The sequence below is a fragment of the Bos taurus genome, chromosome 10, assembly GCF_002263795.3.
Source record: "Bos taurus isolate L1 Dominette 01449 registration number 42190680 breed Hereford chromosome 10, ARS-UCD2.0, whole genome shotgun sequence".
In the NCBI taxonomy this organism is placed as follows: domain Eukaryota; kingdom Metazoa; phylum Chordata; class Mammalia; order Artiodactyla; family Bovidae; genus Bos; species Bos taurus.
Window position 1 is genome coordinate 65098378 of NC_037337.1, and position 16541 is coordinate 65114918.

The 16541-nt window shown below is 40.0% G+C and overlaps 1 protein-coding gene across 1 annotated transcript; it reads left to right on the top strand.

The window, feature by feature from the left end:
• The first annotated feature begins 309 nt into the window (after window positions 1-309).
• Window positions 310-16324, top strand: GATM (glycine amidinotransferase). Its single transcript, NM_001045878.1, has 9 exons — window positions 310-491; window positions 1911-2129; window positions 7662-7857; window positions 9121-9311; window positions 10422-10559; window positions 10698-10862; window positions 12071-12134; window positions 12587-12703; window positions 15282-16324. Exons 1-9 carry the CDS (start codon window positions 423-425, stop codon window positions 15392-15394), a joined length of 1272 nt encoding a protein of 423 aa, NP_001039343.1. The 5' UTR covers window positions 310-422; the 3' UTR covers window positions 15395-16324.
• The last annotated feature ends 217 nt before the right edge of the window (window positions 16325-16541 follow it).

The following is a 16541-nucleotide window of genomic DNA, read 5'->3' on the forward strand; positions in this document are numbered from 1 at the left end:
TAAATTTGAGGCTGTACTCATTCTTTGCATATTTAAATCCATAAATGTGAATTTAAAATTATATATATATATATATCATTACATAACCTCCTCAGAAGTAGCGTCTCCCTCTCCGTCGTTCGGGGGGCCCCGACAGGCCACTGCACAAGTCAGTGGGCGGATCAACAGGCTAACAAAAGGTCAGTTCGAAGGTCTTGCCGACTCGCCCCCGCGCCCCCGCGGTCCGCGCAGTTCCTAACTCTGGCGGCCCCGCCACCTGCTCCCGGCAGCCAATGGGGCGCACGGGGGGCGGCCGGGGCGGGGCGAGGCTACAAAACGCCGTGCGCCAGGACACCCCGCCGCAGGCGCGCTCTCAGAAGGCTCAGGCGGAGGCATCCGAGTTCCGGACACGGTCGGCGTGAGGACCAGGCGGGCGCGGGGCGATGCTGCGGGTGCGGTGTCTGCGCGGCGGGAGCCGCGGTGCCGAAGCGCTGCACTACATCGGGTCTCGGGTGCGTGCGCCGCCGCCTCGTCCGGCGGCCGCGTGCTCTCCCCCTCTCCTTCCCTCGATGTCCCCCGCCAGCTTTGCCCGACCGTGTCCTTTCTGGGTCCTCTCGGAAGCTCCGCTTCAAGAGCCTCCGCCGCCTGCCGGGAGCTCGGCGGTGTCCCTGGGGAAGGGGGCGTGCGTTGGGGCCACACCCGGTGGACACAGCTGCTGTCTGAGCAGGGGGCGCCGCCCTCCCCAACCGGATGGGGGTGGGGTGAAAAGCAACACCTCTGAGTGAAAGGGTGGGCTCGGGGGTGGGGGCGCCGGGGGTAGGCAGAGAGCTCGGCAGGGGTGCAGAGCGGACTGACGGGAGAAGGGGCGGAGTGGGGCTCGGGGACAGAGGGGGAGCGAGCAGGCCCGTTCCAAGTCCTGCGACGCGAGAGGAGTCGGAGCGAGTTCGATCTTCACCCAGATTTCTGGCGGGTCCTGCCTTCTGCTTACCTGATATGCAGGCACGCGCCTGCAGACCCTCCCTAGCTCCTGGGGCTGGAATAGTCGGGCTGTTTGGCTTCCCCCTGCAACTGGCTTCAGAACAGCTGTCACCCCTCTTGTTTTGGTCTCCAACCTGGCTCCCCTTCTGTCTCCTTCCAAAGACTTTTAACAAAGATTTGGGAGCGGAGGGAGGGCGAGGTTTGTCCTGCGTATAAGGGACTCTCCCTCCTCTAGAATTTATAGGCTCTACATTTTCAAAAGGCTTTTCTGAAGTTCTTAGATTTCCTTTCCAGTCGTTTAAATTTGTACCTGGGTTAGTTAATCCTTATCTTGGCTAGGGTACTATGGACCATCTGCAAAATGCAGCCCGTGGCACTTGGTCACTCTCTCATAATTGCAGTGCCAAAGAATGTGAAGTGTATGTCAGTGAGGAGAAATTTATGGCTTGAAACTGATTATTCTAAAAGATAAAGTCCTTTACAAATGTTTCTATATTTTCATTTGAGGAGGTGGGGAAACTTTAATATTAGTAACCTTTGATCTGGAGGCTCCCTCCCCCAGCTGGACTTGGCAGGGAGGTTGCTTTCCGTGGCTTTCTGGGAAGAAGGGTGACCCATCACCCACAGAATAAGTGCTTAAAGCTTGATTGCAGAAAACTATTCTGAGATATAAATTAGGGTGTATGGTCTTTAGGGACAAAATATTCTGAGGAGTTTTAAAGAGTTATTCCAACTAAAAAAAAATAGGTTTAAAGGTACATGTATAAATAAACAAGAAAGTACAATCTCCTGTAACCCCACTACCCACCAATAGGCTAACATCTCAGTTTACATTCTCTGCAAAGATTTTAAATGCCTGACTGTGTTAGCCTGGGTTTTCATCCCACTTCTGCTTCTCCCTCCCACAAGTACTGTACAGGACCACACAATAATCTCTTCTTTGTTCTTGGAAGCTTGGAAGAACTGTAACGGGATGGGTGCAGCGAACTTTCCAGAGCACCCAGGCAGCTACGGCTTCCTCCCGGAATTCCTGTGCAGCTGATGACAAGGCCACTGATCCTCTGCCCAAGGACTGCCCTGTCTCCTCTTTCAACGAATGGGACCCCTTAGAGGAAGTGATCGTGGGCAGAGCAGAAAATGCCTGTGTTCCACCGTTCACTGTGGAGGTGAAGGTAAAGCAAGGGTTTCCCATGTTTGTATGGGTTCACTGTCTGCCGTCTGGCTTCTGCCCCCACTCCTCTGGAAATGCATTCTCTCTAGCTTACTCAGGACCACCCAAATCCAGTGACTGATGTTACCTTACTTGGCATCTCTGCAGTATTTGACATCATTTACTCCAGGGATTACTCCCTCCCTTCAGGTTCCGTGAGACCTTTTCTGAGGGTGGGGGAGTGGATATTAGTTTTTTCACTGTTTCTCACATCACTTTCTTTTACTGTCTATAATGTTGGGGTTGAACCGAATTTCACTTATAGCTGTTCTCACAGTTTGATTCCACACGTTCACTCTGGTCCAGATCTCTCTCCTAAATTCTGTCCATATAAACACGCTAAATTTCTTATTGGATGTTGCCACCAGACCTCAAATGTGGCATATGTGAGTTCAGCTACCAGCCACTCTGCGAAACTGGGGCCTTCTTCATTCCTTTCTTTCAGCTTTTAGCATTCCTATTTATTCAAGCTAAACATCAAAGAATCATCTTTTAGTTCTCCTTCAGTCACATCCTGCACATCCATTCTCCAAGATCTAACAAGTCTTTTGTCAAAATGAACCTTAGCTCCATCTCTCTGCTACTACCTTAGGTCAGGATCTCATCTGCTGCCTGAACTGTTGCACTTAACTCCTAACTGTATTGTGTGTGTGTTAGTCAATCAGTCGTGTCCAACTCTTTGTGACCCCATGGATTGTAGCCCACCAAGCTCCTTTGTCCATGTCATTTTCCAGCAAGGATACTGGGGTGGGTTGCCATTTCCTTCTCCAGGGAATCTTCCCAATCCAGGGACTGAACCCGGGTCTCCCACATTGCAGGCAGATTCTTTACCATCTGAGCCACCAGGGAAGTTAACTCCTAACTGGTCTCCCTTACTTGCTGTACTATCTAAACCACCTCCAGCTTCTGTCAGAGTGATTTTTTAAAACCAGAATTCAGTGTTGTTACTCATCTGCTTCTGTCAGTCCCCTATTTTGCCAGCCTCTCGCCTCTTAGTAATTTCCCCCAGTTTTCAGCAGACTTTCTAAGATAACCATATAAACAACCAAACTAGACTATTCACTGTTCCCCAAACAAGCCTCAGGCCTTTGCTTCCACACAGAACTCTCCCACATACCTTCCTGCACTCCTTTTGTCTGCAGTTTAAACCTCCTCCTCTTCCTTCCTAGTTCCCATGGCACCTCCCACGAAGCCTTCCAAGATTTCCCTGGCAACAAGTAATATCTTCTCTTTTAAAAACTCATAGTGCTCTTTATTGGTAATATTTTCATGACCAGAGCCTCTGTGGGCTGGTGTTCTCGTTATATACGGCAGAACAGTTCCATCCACACTGCAGGCACGGTCTAGGCTTCCATTAAGAATAGGTTAGGAATATATCTTCGGTACACTTAAATTCCTCCTGAATGTTAACAGATTGTTTGTAAGGTGGGTTGAGGAATTAAACAGAAATCATCATCATCAGATATGTTGCCTATCTTGTATCAGGGCTTCAGAGTTACTAGAACAAAAAAACTTCCTTTCCATCTGGAGAGAGGATATTTATGATGTTTATGTTTAGCAACTGAAATTGTTACTCTGTATCTCATGGTAACTAACTGACAAGGCAGTTGAATTCAAGTGTCAGGAGAGGAAAGGGAAAAATGGTGACCAAGTGCTGGACAATTAGGAAGTCTTCCTAAAGGAAGAAAATAATTCTTGAGTTAGACCTTGAAGAGAAGGCTTCTGATTGTTCTGAAACTACCTTTGGTTCTGATATGTGAAATTTGATGAACAGATGAATTTATGTACCATCCACATGTTTTAAAAAGGGGCATGATCTTTTAAAAGTCTTTTCTTAGAAGGACTTCTCATCACCTAACCATTTTAATTGTGTTGGTCACGCAATTGTGTCCGACTCTTTGCGACTCCATGGACTGTAGCCCGCCAGGCTCCTCTGTCCATGGAATTCTCCAGGCAAGAATACTGAAGTGGACTGGATGAAATTAAATGTCAAATTCAGGTGTAGTTTATCCTTCTATTTGTCTTTAGAATGATTGACTTTTATATCATGTGATCTTATGGGATTGGACTTCTAAGACATTATTTTGAGTTCTTTGTTATTTGATTTATGACCTTATATTTTGGAATTTCATGGGCTTTTGGAAGGTGTGCTAGGCTAAAGTCAGGAGACCAGGACTGAATTTGTTATCTGATAAAAGCTTATTAGCTAATCTCAATGAATCAGCTGTTTGACCTTGTGATCTTGATTCCACAAATTTCTGGGCCTCACTAAAATGAAGATATTAAATGGTTTGCTATCCATCCAGTGAGATTAAATACGAAGGTAAAGGGTTAGATGTGAATTATTTTTAAAGGAAAAAACTACAGCTCATTATAGTTGTATGGATGCAGTTTGCCAAGTCCATTGAGGATGTAATAATTGTAAATAGTAGTAGCATTAGCAGTACTGATTTCATTCATTTCTCTGGTTATTTCTGCTTTATGCCACATATGAAACTAGGTATTGAGAGAGAAGAAATTAAATCTAAGACTAGAAGGCAACATCTTACCTTCTAGTTGGAGGAAAATGACAGCTATATAAAGCAGTTTGGGACCAGTAAAATATAAAATAATGTAGTAAACTATAGGTAGTTATAGCATAAGATATGCTGGAAGGTATAAGTGCTAGAGAAATGTTATGGGAATGAGGAACATAGTCATCAGGAAGCACAAGTTTTGAAAGCTGTATGGCTTTTTATTCTGCAAAACATAGTGAATACTTTCGATCAAATATGTGTTTTTTGCTTTTGCTTTTTTTTTAAATAATGCCCTTGATGAAAGGACTAAATTTTAAAAATATAAAGTCGATCAAGGTTAATGTCATGTAAGTTTGCAGCTGGATAAATAATAAGTTAATATTGAGATTTCCTAACCTTCCAAAGACAGTGTTTAAAATTTATTTGGCAAATACCTCTGAAGGATTTTAGGCTCTGAATGACTATCCAGTTTCTAGGAATACAGCCACATCTCTGCAACAGATTATTAAAAAATCACATGCTAAGCATTTATTATAGTGTTTTTTTTTAATCTTGCAGACACTTAGTAAATGATTGCTAACTCATTTATCAGGGTTCTAAAGGAAGTGTAAATAATTTCCAACTATCTCTTGGAAAATGTAGTCTGTCCTGATCATTTAGACTTTGTCCAACCTTTAGCCAGAGTTTGAGCTACACAAGAGAATTCACACTTGTTCAAATAACTTTTTTTCTCCCAGGAAAGTTTACTTTACTTTATCAAGCAAGCTCCACTCTGCACAAATAGTCACATGGGCTACTCTGGAATGTGTCCAGTGAGACAACACGGCCGCGCCTCTGCTGTTACCCAGTGTGAAACTTTCAAAGGCTTCTTGTCCCCTGGTGGACTGTAAGAGATGTGCCTGGCATGAGAAGGAGGAAGCAGTGAATGGATGAGTAGTACCAGGATGTGTCTGAGAGGAAAATAAAGAGCCATTATTATCCTTTCCTCTGCTTGCCACTGCAGGACTTCCTAGGAGTAGAAAACAGTAGAGTGCTCTTAATTTGTTTTTGTTTTTTTTTTTTAAAGAGTGGATTGATCTTAAAAAGTACTCACATTTTTAATTTTGATAACATTGTTTATGGGCCAGAATTTGAGCTTATTGTTTGCTCAAAATGAAAGCAACTAAGTGATCCTTTAGACAGGGCTTGACAAGCTTTTTCTGTACAGGGCTAGATAATTGTTTCAGGCTTTGTACACATAGGTCTCTGTCACATCACTCTCAACTCTGCTACGGTGGTGCAAACCCACCACAGACAATGTGGAAATGAATGTGTGTGTGTCTGTGCTCCATAAAACTTTATCGACAAAAAACAGGCAGCAGTCCGGGTTTGGCCCATGGACTTGAGTTTGCCAGCCCCTGTTTTTCAGCTTCACTGGCTTCTCCCTGTTTGCTGAAGACCTGTTTTTCAGATTTTTAGTCCATCTCCAGTAGGCTCAGCTCCAGCCTAATTGATGTGAACCTAGATGTTGAACTGACAAGAGGCAGGTCTGCTTCCGTATGTTTGATATTTATCAGGCTGAGATGAAAGTGGAAGTAGAGACATAAAATCTGGAAAAGATTTGGTCTTTGACATTAAAGAGCTAGACATCTAGACAGTCTTATCTCATTACCCAATTTCTCCTTCTTTATGGCACTTAACCACTGTCTGAAATTGTCTGATTGGTGATGGAAACCTTATAGGACATGATTAGGACTCATAGTTGTCTGGTTAATCAGTAATATAAAGAAACATTTTAAAAACACCAGCTTACATTTTTTTTTAAAACTTAAGACATACAAATGTACATTGATTTGCCAATCTTTTGATGAAGGTCCAAGGCTTTTTCTTAGCATTTGGATCTTCTGAGTGGAATTCTGCTTTTTCTGTCTTGATAAATTATATCCATATGTATCCCCTACATTCCCCAACATATTTCTTTAATTTGACTGAGAAGTTGGCACAGGCAAAACAATCTGAACACAAAAGCCTTCAGAGTTTTATACTTTTGAAAACCAACATTTTACAGTTGTTACCTACCCTAATTCAATAGTAATTTTTGGCAATTGATTGAGCATTTTTAAAACATTCAACTTTTTTCCATTCAGTTGTCTTTTAATATGCATATATAGCCCTTAGACACTTCCTAAATGTTAAGCTTTTTTTTTTTTTCAGCTACTTAAAAATTTGTGAATTTGCGTATCAGATCACTTCTTTTTATGGTGAAAGACCTGAAGCAATAGGAGAGCTTGGATGGATTGGGGAGAGAAGCACTGTGGTGGGGAGAGACATGTTGGCACGGAAGGACAGGAAACACTAAAAGCAGACTTGTATCGCTGCACAGTTTTGCCAAGTAGTGATTCTGTTGAATGAGAAAATAATCACAAATGGATTTTTAAGAGAAAACAAAGCATATTTGAGAGCATGTCCCTAACCTTTAAGGGAGCAGTGTCCTATTTTTCTACAGTGTCCTATTTTTCTGAAGTGCTGTTTTTTAGACAAAATTCTGGGATGCATGGACAGCCCACGGTTTTATCTTCTATAAGTGTGCTTTTATTCTCTTTATCTCTTCTGTTTGTTCTCTTACTTGACTTCATTGCAACTGTCCATTGGGAGCACCGTGTCCTGTTTTGTTTATGTAGCACGTGAACACTGGCCCAGGAGCACTCCAAGCCCCTGTGAGGGCAGACATGCTGTGCGTGGTAAGGCATGAGATCTCAGGCAGAAGGAAGAAAAGCTCTCAAAACATCAAGAGAATTGAGAGATCTTCGTTCAACAAATATTGATTATCTCCCCAGAGAGTCAGTCAAGTGTGCTTGTTTCTGGGGATGAACACTAGACCAGATGTAGTCTCAGTCTTAGTTCTTTTAAGTTATACAAATTACTGTTCACAACCTATGAACCTATTTTGAGTTGTATTTTTTTCCTGTTAAGTTTCATTTACTTTCTTCTGGTTCTAGGCCAACACATATGACAAGCACTGGCCTTTTTACCAAAAGTATGGGGGCAGTTATTTTCCCAAAGATCATTTGCAAAAGGCTGTTGCTGAAATTGAAGAAATGTGCAATATTTTAAAAATGGAAGGAGTGACAGTGAGGAGGCCTGACCCCATTGACTGGTCACTGAAGTATAAAACTCCTGATTTTGAGTCTACGGGTAAGTCATGTTGATTATTTAAACTGCTAATGTTTAAAGTTTTTCATTTTTCTCAACATGTAAGGGGAAAGCTCTGATTATTTCTCAGAGATTCCTTTGTTTTAATAATCTTTCGAAACTTTAAGGATTATTTAGGGACAGTTTAATTCTTTTTGGTAAGATTGAGATGTACACAATTTCAACTCCATTGTAAATCTAGAGTCTCCTTAAAAGAAGCAGAAGTTTTTTCTAAACCTCCTGAGCATTTCCTTTCATAAGAACAGTGGATTCCATTTTAATTTTCTTCAAGAACAGAAATTAAAAGGGGAACAGAACATGGTGGGAATACTTTCACTACAAATTAGTGGATCCCCACACACCTCTAGTTTACTGCTTACCACTGCATATACATCAGCAGCAGGAGACCAATCCTAGAAGTGCCTTGAATGCAAGAAAAAAAAAATCGTGAGCAAAGAACATGAAAAACATGTGAATGAGTTTAAAATTAAAATGTAAAAATTTGTTTAAAGTGGGGGGGACAGAAACATTCCCATCTTATTTTTAACTGACATTCTTGCAAGATTGTTCTTGTCTGTAAGTTCAGTGTTCTAATTTATAGTTGTAAAAGTGATCCTTGGCCCAGTTTTCATCTTGTAGTACTGATATTCCCTGAAAAACACTGTTGCTGCTGCTACTGCTAAGTCGCTTCAGTCATGTCCGACTCTGTGCGACCCCATAGACAGCAGCCCACCAGGCTCCCCGGTCCCTGGGATTCTCCAGGCAAGAACACTGGAGTGGGTTGCCATTGCCTTCTCCAATGCATGAAAGTGAAAAATGAAAGTGAAGTCTTTTCAGTCGTGTCAGATTCTTAGCAACCTCGTGGACTGCAGCCTACCAGGTTCCTCTGTCCATGGGATTTTCCAGGCAAGAGTACTGGAGTGGGGTGCCATTGCCTTCTCCGAAAAACACTGTTAGGAGTTAACAAAAGGTGAAAACTGGTGGTTTGATATCTCTTCAAACAAGAGGTGCTTTTTTTTTCCCCTTTTTTTCTTCCTTTCTTCTTTTTTTGGCTTCATCATCCCCATACAGAATTCATATTAACATTATCTAGCATGTATCATTTAATATTTTTCATGTGCATGTAATTATATATATTATACACATATAAGTTTTCTGTAATTTTTATTTATTTATTTTTTACCAAAGAAAAGGATCATACTATATAGACTCTTGTCTTGGAAATCAGCATCACTGAGGTTGCTCTGGAATTTTCTGGCTTAACAGGTTTATATGGCGCGATGCCTCGAGACATCCTGATAGTTGTGGGAAATGAGATTATCGAGGCTCCCATGGCCTGGCGCGCTCGCTTCTTTGAGTACCGTGCATACAGAACAATTATCAAAGACTACTTCCGCCGTGGGGCCAAGTGGACAACGGCTCCTAAGCCCACAATGGCTGATGAGCTTTATGACCAAGTAAGTTCTCAATTGTAGGAAAGCTTATTAGTAACTTCTCTAAATAATCCACAGAGACTGAGAGATTCTCTGTTACCTTTTATTTATTATGTATTTCAGAAACTGAGATCACCTACTTTTCAATAAATGATTGTCTTATGATGAAAAGAAGAGTAAATGATATTGTGATCATAGCTAGCACTTACTGTTGTTAACCATGTGCCAGATCTTGAGCTCAGCACTTTATTTACCTCTTCAGTCCTGTTTATCTTTCACAACCCTATGAGGGAATATATTCATTCCATTACAGGGAAGAATACTTGCCTAAAGACACGTACCTATTCATTGGTGGAGACAGAAGAGTCACTAGGCTGAACTTCGTCCTCATCTAGAAAAAGAATTTGGTCTGTAGGCCATATTTACAGTAAAAGGAAGCATATATGTCCCTTATTAGATCACTTACTATTTGATCATTTACGCAAAGAATCAAAAAGTCAAAATTTCTTTAAACATTCTATGAGTTTAAAGACAGAAGTAAATGGGACTTGCCTGGTGGTCCAGTGGTTAAGACTCCATGCTTCCAATTCAGGGGGTGCAGTTTCATTCCCTAGTCAGAGAACTAAGATCCCACATGCTGCATGGAGTAGCCAAAAAAGTAAAAAAAAAAAAGAAGTAAGTAATGAATGTGTTACCCAATATACACACCCAATCAGATTTAGTTGGGGATGCATGGCAATTCATTTTATGATAAGAGTTAGGCTCAGGGCCAAATTCCTTTTCTAAAAGAACAGAATGGTTTCATCCTGTTGATTTTCAATACTGTGGATAGCTTCATAAGTCAACTTATGGGTTATGGAATATTTTCATCTATATTCCTCTGTATCACTTGCTTCCAAGTATTGAATATCAGAAACTTGTCTCGACTAGTTTTTAAATTTCTTTCTTGTTGGTTTTGTTTATTTTTGTTTGCTTAGCATAGGCCTACATCTTCCCAGGCATGTTTTAGTCTAGAACAGGGTAGTAATATTGGGGGAAATGGTGACATTGAACTAATTCCTTAATGATAAAGGCCCTATGAATCATTTCCTCATGAACCAATGCATTGTGTGTGTCCGTTCTTGTTCCAATTAGGATTACCCCATCCATTCTGTAGAAGACAGACACAAATTGGCTGCTCAGGGAAAGTTTGTGACAACTGAGTTTGAGCCATGCTTTGATGCTGCTGATTTCATTCGAGCTGGAAGAGATATCTTCGTACAAAGAAGCCAGGTTGACAAAGGCTGCCTTGGAAATTTCTCGCTTTACTATTATATTTTAAATTTCCAAATTAAAATATTTTCACCCTGTTTTTACTTATCTAAACACAGAACCAAGTTTTTACAGGCTTATGTCTCTCTCTATTTTCAGGTTACAAACTACATGGGCATTGAATGGATGCGTAAGCATCTGGCTCCAGACTACAGAGTGCACATTGTTTCCTTTAAAGACCCCAATCCAATGCACATTGATGCCACCTTCAATATCATTGGGCCTGGTCTTGTGCTTTCCAACCCTGACCGACCATGTCACCAGGTAGGGGAGTTCTTAGGACTCTGGAAAATGAATAGAGTCTGGCAACTGAAGGAATTGCCACTTTTATTTTAAGCACTTCCATGATTCCTAATGGTTCTAAATGACAGTCAGCAATGCTCAATAGTATTATGATCAAACACTGGATTGCTTATGTTACATTTACTACAGAATGTCCAACACAGAAATATACATTTGTAATTGTGATAATTAGACTTTAACTTTGGCTGCTTGCTGCTGTCAGAGCCTCAATTTTGGCATTTGTGTGTGTTTTATTGAACAGAGTAGTATTAACTCATAACTTGCAGGTGAGGTTCCTCAGCAGCTGAATTGCAAACAAGATGATCTCTGCATGTCTGGGGTCACACCACTGGGTAGTGGGTGTCGTCTTCCCTCTCCAGTGGGGACCCTTTCAGCCCCCCACCTCCACCCTGCAGGGAGAAATGGAGCCGCTGCTCCTGCAGCCTCCTACCTCTGCCCACTACCCTCTGCTTCCAGTTGGGCGGTGAGTGATTTTGTGCTATTTCTGGGTTGCAGTACACCATTGTGAAATTAACTATTTTACCATATCACTGTTCATTTCCATTCCATATGTTTAGACCCAATGACAACAATTACCTATTCATTTCATTTTATGTAAATTATATACAGTAAATATTTTAAGACATTATTTATTGACATACTAAGTGGGTACGTGATCCTAGGGATGGTTGGGTTGTAATAGGTCACTAAGAACAGTTGCAGTTCTTTGGGAGTATACTCCTAACATCTGTTTTTATACCATGAGCACAGATGCAAGGTAACAGACTGTGAAGTGGATGGACTCTGGGTTTGACATAGTCATATTCTGTGTTCTTATAAATAGGAAATATTTTCATTTTAATGAGAATTTCTCAAAGAAAGTGTCTTTGGTTTTTTCAAATCTCTGAAACCTGTGAAAAGCACAAGAATATTTTTTAAAGCTTTTAACTTTTCTCTTACTTTTTTAACTTTAATCTGGCAATCTGAGGATTTTGTGTACATTTTAACTAAGATTCAGAAAAAATCATCCAAGTGTTTTGAAATTTTAATTTTTTAATTTTGACATTTGAGAAGACAGAGTCTCAAAAAGAACTGTTAATCATAAGGACTACTGGAGGTCAAGAATAAGAATAGTATCTATTAAAGATTTAAATCTCTTTGGGTTTGGGGGGTTTTTTTTGGTCTTGCAGATTGATCTTTTCAAGAAAGCAGGATGGACCATAGTTACTCCTCCAACACCAATCATCCCAGATGGTATGTTTACTTTTGTGTACTCATAGCCTACAATGATTACTTCAGTGGCCAAGCATCTTCCACCTATAGACAGCAGCCCACATATTAGCAATTTAGAATGTTTTCCCAGTAAGGAATAAATTGGTGATTGGGGCTACAGGTACTAGAACAAAGCTAGACTTGTGTTCACAGCCTCTCCTTCCATAGAAAATGAAATTGAAAATACAGGAAAAATCAGTATAAAGCAACATCACAGAAAGCAAGAAACAACTTTTTAAAGACAACATTTGAAATTCAAATGTGTGTTGATTCTTAACTTTTACAGACAGCCTTAGAATTAAAATAAAACTTCACAGGGAAACTGAAATACTGGAAGAATTGAGCTGTCACTTGAATATTCTTCACTTTCGAACCTTCTTTGCTTTAACCAAGAATGGCAGCAGACATGATTTAACAGTTGTTGCTATTTTTAGATCACCCACTCTGGATGTCCTCCAAATGGCTTTCCATGAATGTCTTAATGCTAGATGAAAAGCGTGTTATGGTGGATGCCAACGAGGTCCCAATTCAGAAGATGTTTGAAAAGCTGGGTATGTACAATAAATGAAACACATTGCCATGTTTGAAAATATTAAATGATAAGAAGTGACATGATAGGTCTGATGTGTGATTTAGTTAATTAAATTTCTATTCTTTTTAGAAGTACCACGTTATTATTTCATAAATGGACAGTATATTTGTTTCCAACAGTCACAATCTCAAAAGGTTGGAAATGCATCCCGGGCTCCTTAGATACCCCTTGGCAATAATATATCAATCTTCTATGACTTATCTAACCTCCTGGTGCCCAAGGGTGGAGAATTACCCCTTTGCAGATGAGCACATAGATGGTTTGTCTCTTTCCCAAGTAAGAAATTGTTGGACTTTGCTGCTGGCTCAATGGTAAAGAATCCACCTGCCAGTGCAGGAGACATGGGTTCAATCCCTGATCCAGAAAGATCCCACTTGCCACGGAGCAACTAAGCCTGTGCAATACAACCACTGAGCCTTGCTCTAGAGCCCGGGAGCTGCAACTACCGAGGCCAGCACACTCTAGGGCCCATGCTCTGCAACAGGAGGAAACCCCCCAGTGAGCAGCCTGAGCATCACAACTAGAGAGTAACCCCCATTCACCATATCCACGGCAGGCAAAAAAATTATTTTAAAAAACAAATTGTCGGGATCCTTTAAAAGTAATTTAATTGTCATTACATATTTTAAAGGACATATAAGGATACAAATACAGAAGTAACTTAGATAAGCAATGTGAACAAACAAATGAAATAAAGAGTGTCAGTAAATCATTTCAGCTTTGAACTAAAAAAGCAGGACTAGTTATTACTTGGGTGGGCGTTTGGTTTTCCTGGTATTCAAAATTTAGACCAGTTATTCTATACTGAGAAAGTGTTGAAAGAATTTTCATATGGTTGTTATCAGGGGCAGAAGTGTGTGTGTTTATCACTCTGTATCATTCTATTTGACATATTACATATTTAACATTAACACATATTTGTTAAATAAAGCCAGGCAGTACACTTGTTGAAATCAAGTCATGTTTTATGTGTTATATTTCAGGTATGCTACTCAGAAGAGATTGTTTGCCTCTTTGAAACATCTCTCTTTAAAGAAGTATCAGTCAAAAAGGATTAGCCTATTAGTTTTAGATTGAACCCAACCTAATTATTTCACCCCTAATGCTATGCCACTTTTCTCCTCTGGCTTTTAATTGCTTGGGTTACGTTTCCTTATCCATTAAGATTTTATAGTTTCGCAACTTAAAATATTATAAAGTACCAAATATTTGATTTATAACTTTAAAAAATTTTATTATTTGTTTGACATGCTGGGTCTTTGTTGCTACACAGGCTTTTTTCTAGTTGCAGTGAGCAGGGGCTGTTCTCCAGTTGCAGTGCGCTGGCTTCTCGTTGTGGTGGCTTGTCGTTGCAGAGCACAGGCTGTAGGGCGCACGGGCTTCAGTAGTTGCGGCTCCTGGGCTCTAGAGCACCGGTTCAATAGTTGTGGCCCACAGGCTTAGTTGCTTCACGGCAAGTCGGATCTTCCCAGACCAGGGATCAAACCCATATCTCCTTCAGTGGCAGGCAGATTCATTACCACTGAGCCATCAGGGAAGCCATATAGTTTTATTTTTAATAAAATCTTTTTTAACATAGGGAACTTGTTAAAGCAAATTGAATTCTCTCCAATTTAGGCCTCATACGGCTAGCCATCTGACTGATAGGTATGTCTTTCTATCAGGAAACATATGCTTGTGGTTAAAAGCCCACTGCTTAACCCATGTCAAAACCCTATTTTTATTTTTCAAAGTCCTGCTCAGTCTAACTTTCTCAGAAAAGGCTTTCTGGATGACTCATGCTGCCTTTCTGACTATACCAATGGACCCTTTTTAGCAACTCTGTAGCTTAGCTTCCCTCTCAAAATAATGGGTTCCTGGAGAGAGAGGAGAATAGATTTTCTTTTTAAAATCCAGTTATGCCAAACACAAGAGATTCTTCCTAAATGCCATTGGTTGCTTGCACCATGTATATCATCACCATGTTAGTACAGATAGTGCCAGATTAAACTAATTGGCTGAAGCGCTTTGGCACCTGTATGGCCATACCACACAGATGAGCTCTGTTCCACTATTTCCTTGAGGTGGCCTGGTTGAGCTAATTGTGTCAGATAAATTCTGCTTATATGTGAGTAGGTAAAGTCAACTTTTGAAAGTGACTAAATTTTCCTTTTTTCTTAAATTGACATGGTAAAAATAGAAACAGTCTGACCCAGTAATTAAAGCATAATTCTAAAAGGACTTAACATTTTACTACTTGGATTGTTTTTGACCATTTGTCAGATATGTCTGCTTATGAAACCTGTTGACTTGTGAATAGTCAGTAGAACAAAATAGACTTCAGAGTCTCTGTTGACTTTCTGGTGAAGGTTTTATATTAGCAGTGGAATAGATTAGATGACATATAATTGGTGAAAATAAAAATCAAAGACTATCCTAGGTTGGGGTGGATTTAAGGGTTAGAACAGCAGGATTCCTATCCATTTTTAGGCTCACCTCTATCGGAGAATCTTCACATGAGTCCATCTAACCGTCCACGTCTCTCTCTTTCCATGCAGGTATCAGTACCATTAAGGTTAGCATTCGTAACGCCAATTCCCTGGGAGGAGGCTTCCACTGCTGGACCTGCGATGTCCGTCGCCGGGGCACCCTGCAGTCCTACTTTGACTGACCAGGCCTGCTGGGGCTTGGGGCTTTGCCTCAGATAAACCTAGGAAGCTTAGGGACAAGGTTCATTCTCCTGCTTTAAAAAGTGCATCAACTGTAGTGCTTTAAACAATCATATTTTTAACAGGGGTCTTAAGCCTGGGTTCTTTTTATTACTTTTCTCTGATAAAAGGAAAATAATTTGTGTTAGGTCTTACTCTCTACTCCTAAATTTTTTACTGTTTGGCTTCAAGCATAAAAATTTGGTGAATGTCTACCAAAACAAAAATTAGTCATTTGAGTAACGTGGCCACTAATACATTTAACCGTCTACCTCCGTTTTTAATTTTCTTTTCCATAAGGCAGCTTGAAATGTTGGTCCTAATCTTCACTTTTGTTTTTCCTTTTTGCTAAACTTGTGAATGTATGACTTCTTTTTTCTAAATGAAAGACTCAGAATGTATACAGATCTTAAGTAGAACCAGATAATTGTCTCTTTTTCTAATAAGGAATTCTGTTCATTTTTAATTTTTCATTTTAAAAAATAACCTAGACTATGCAAACATTTAAGTGAATTTTCCATGAATATTTTTAATCTTCTCATCTCAACATTGGTGATATTTGCTACTAAAAACCTTTTCATACAACTTACCTCATTTCAAGTGATTTATTCTTATCTCTTTTTTTTCTTCTCTGTTCAAAATTTTACAGAAATATTTAGTGCAATAGGATATAACGATAAGTTACAGTTCCTAAATTTTCATGTTCAGTATCTAATGGATACTTTGGTAATCTAAGATTTGTTTACAGATGTGCACATTATTTAAAGCACAGACTATAAAAGCATTAAAAAAAACAAAACTAATGGAGGTAAAACATATATGTCATGTGAAATAATTTTAATGTTGGACACTGTACATGTATTTTTATTCTAATAAACTTTTGTGTTACAGAATGGATTTTATCAGTCTAATTATTTTAAGCATAACTAAGTTATGGGAATTAGCTCTTGGAACAGAATTCTAATGCATTGGATTAATCAACACATTCATCCCCAGTAGATAAAAATTTAAACCTAACACTTGTATTTAGAAATGTTTAGCAGTCAGATTTCATTTATTGATTAATCCAATCATTCAACAATATCTGAATGTCTTCTGAATATAAGGGAC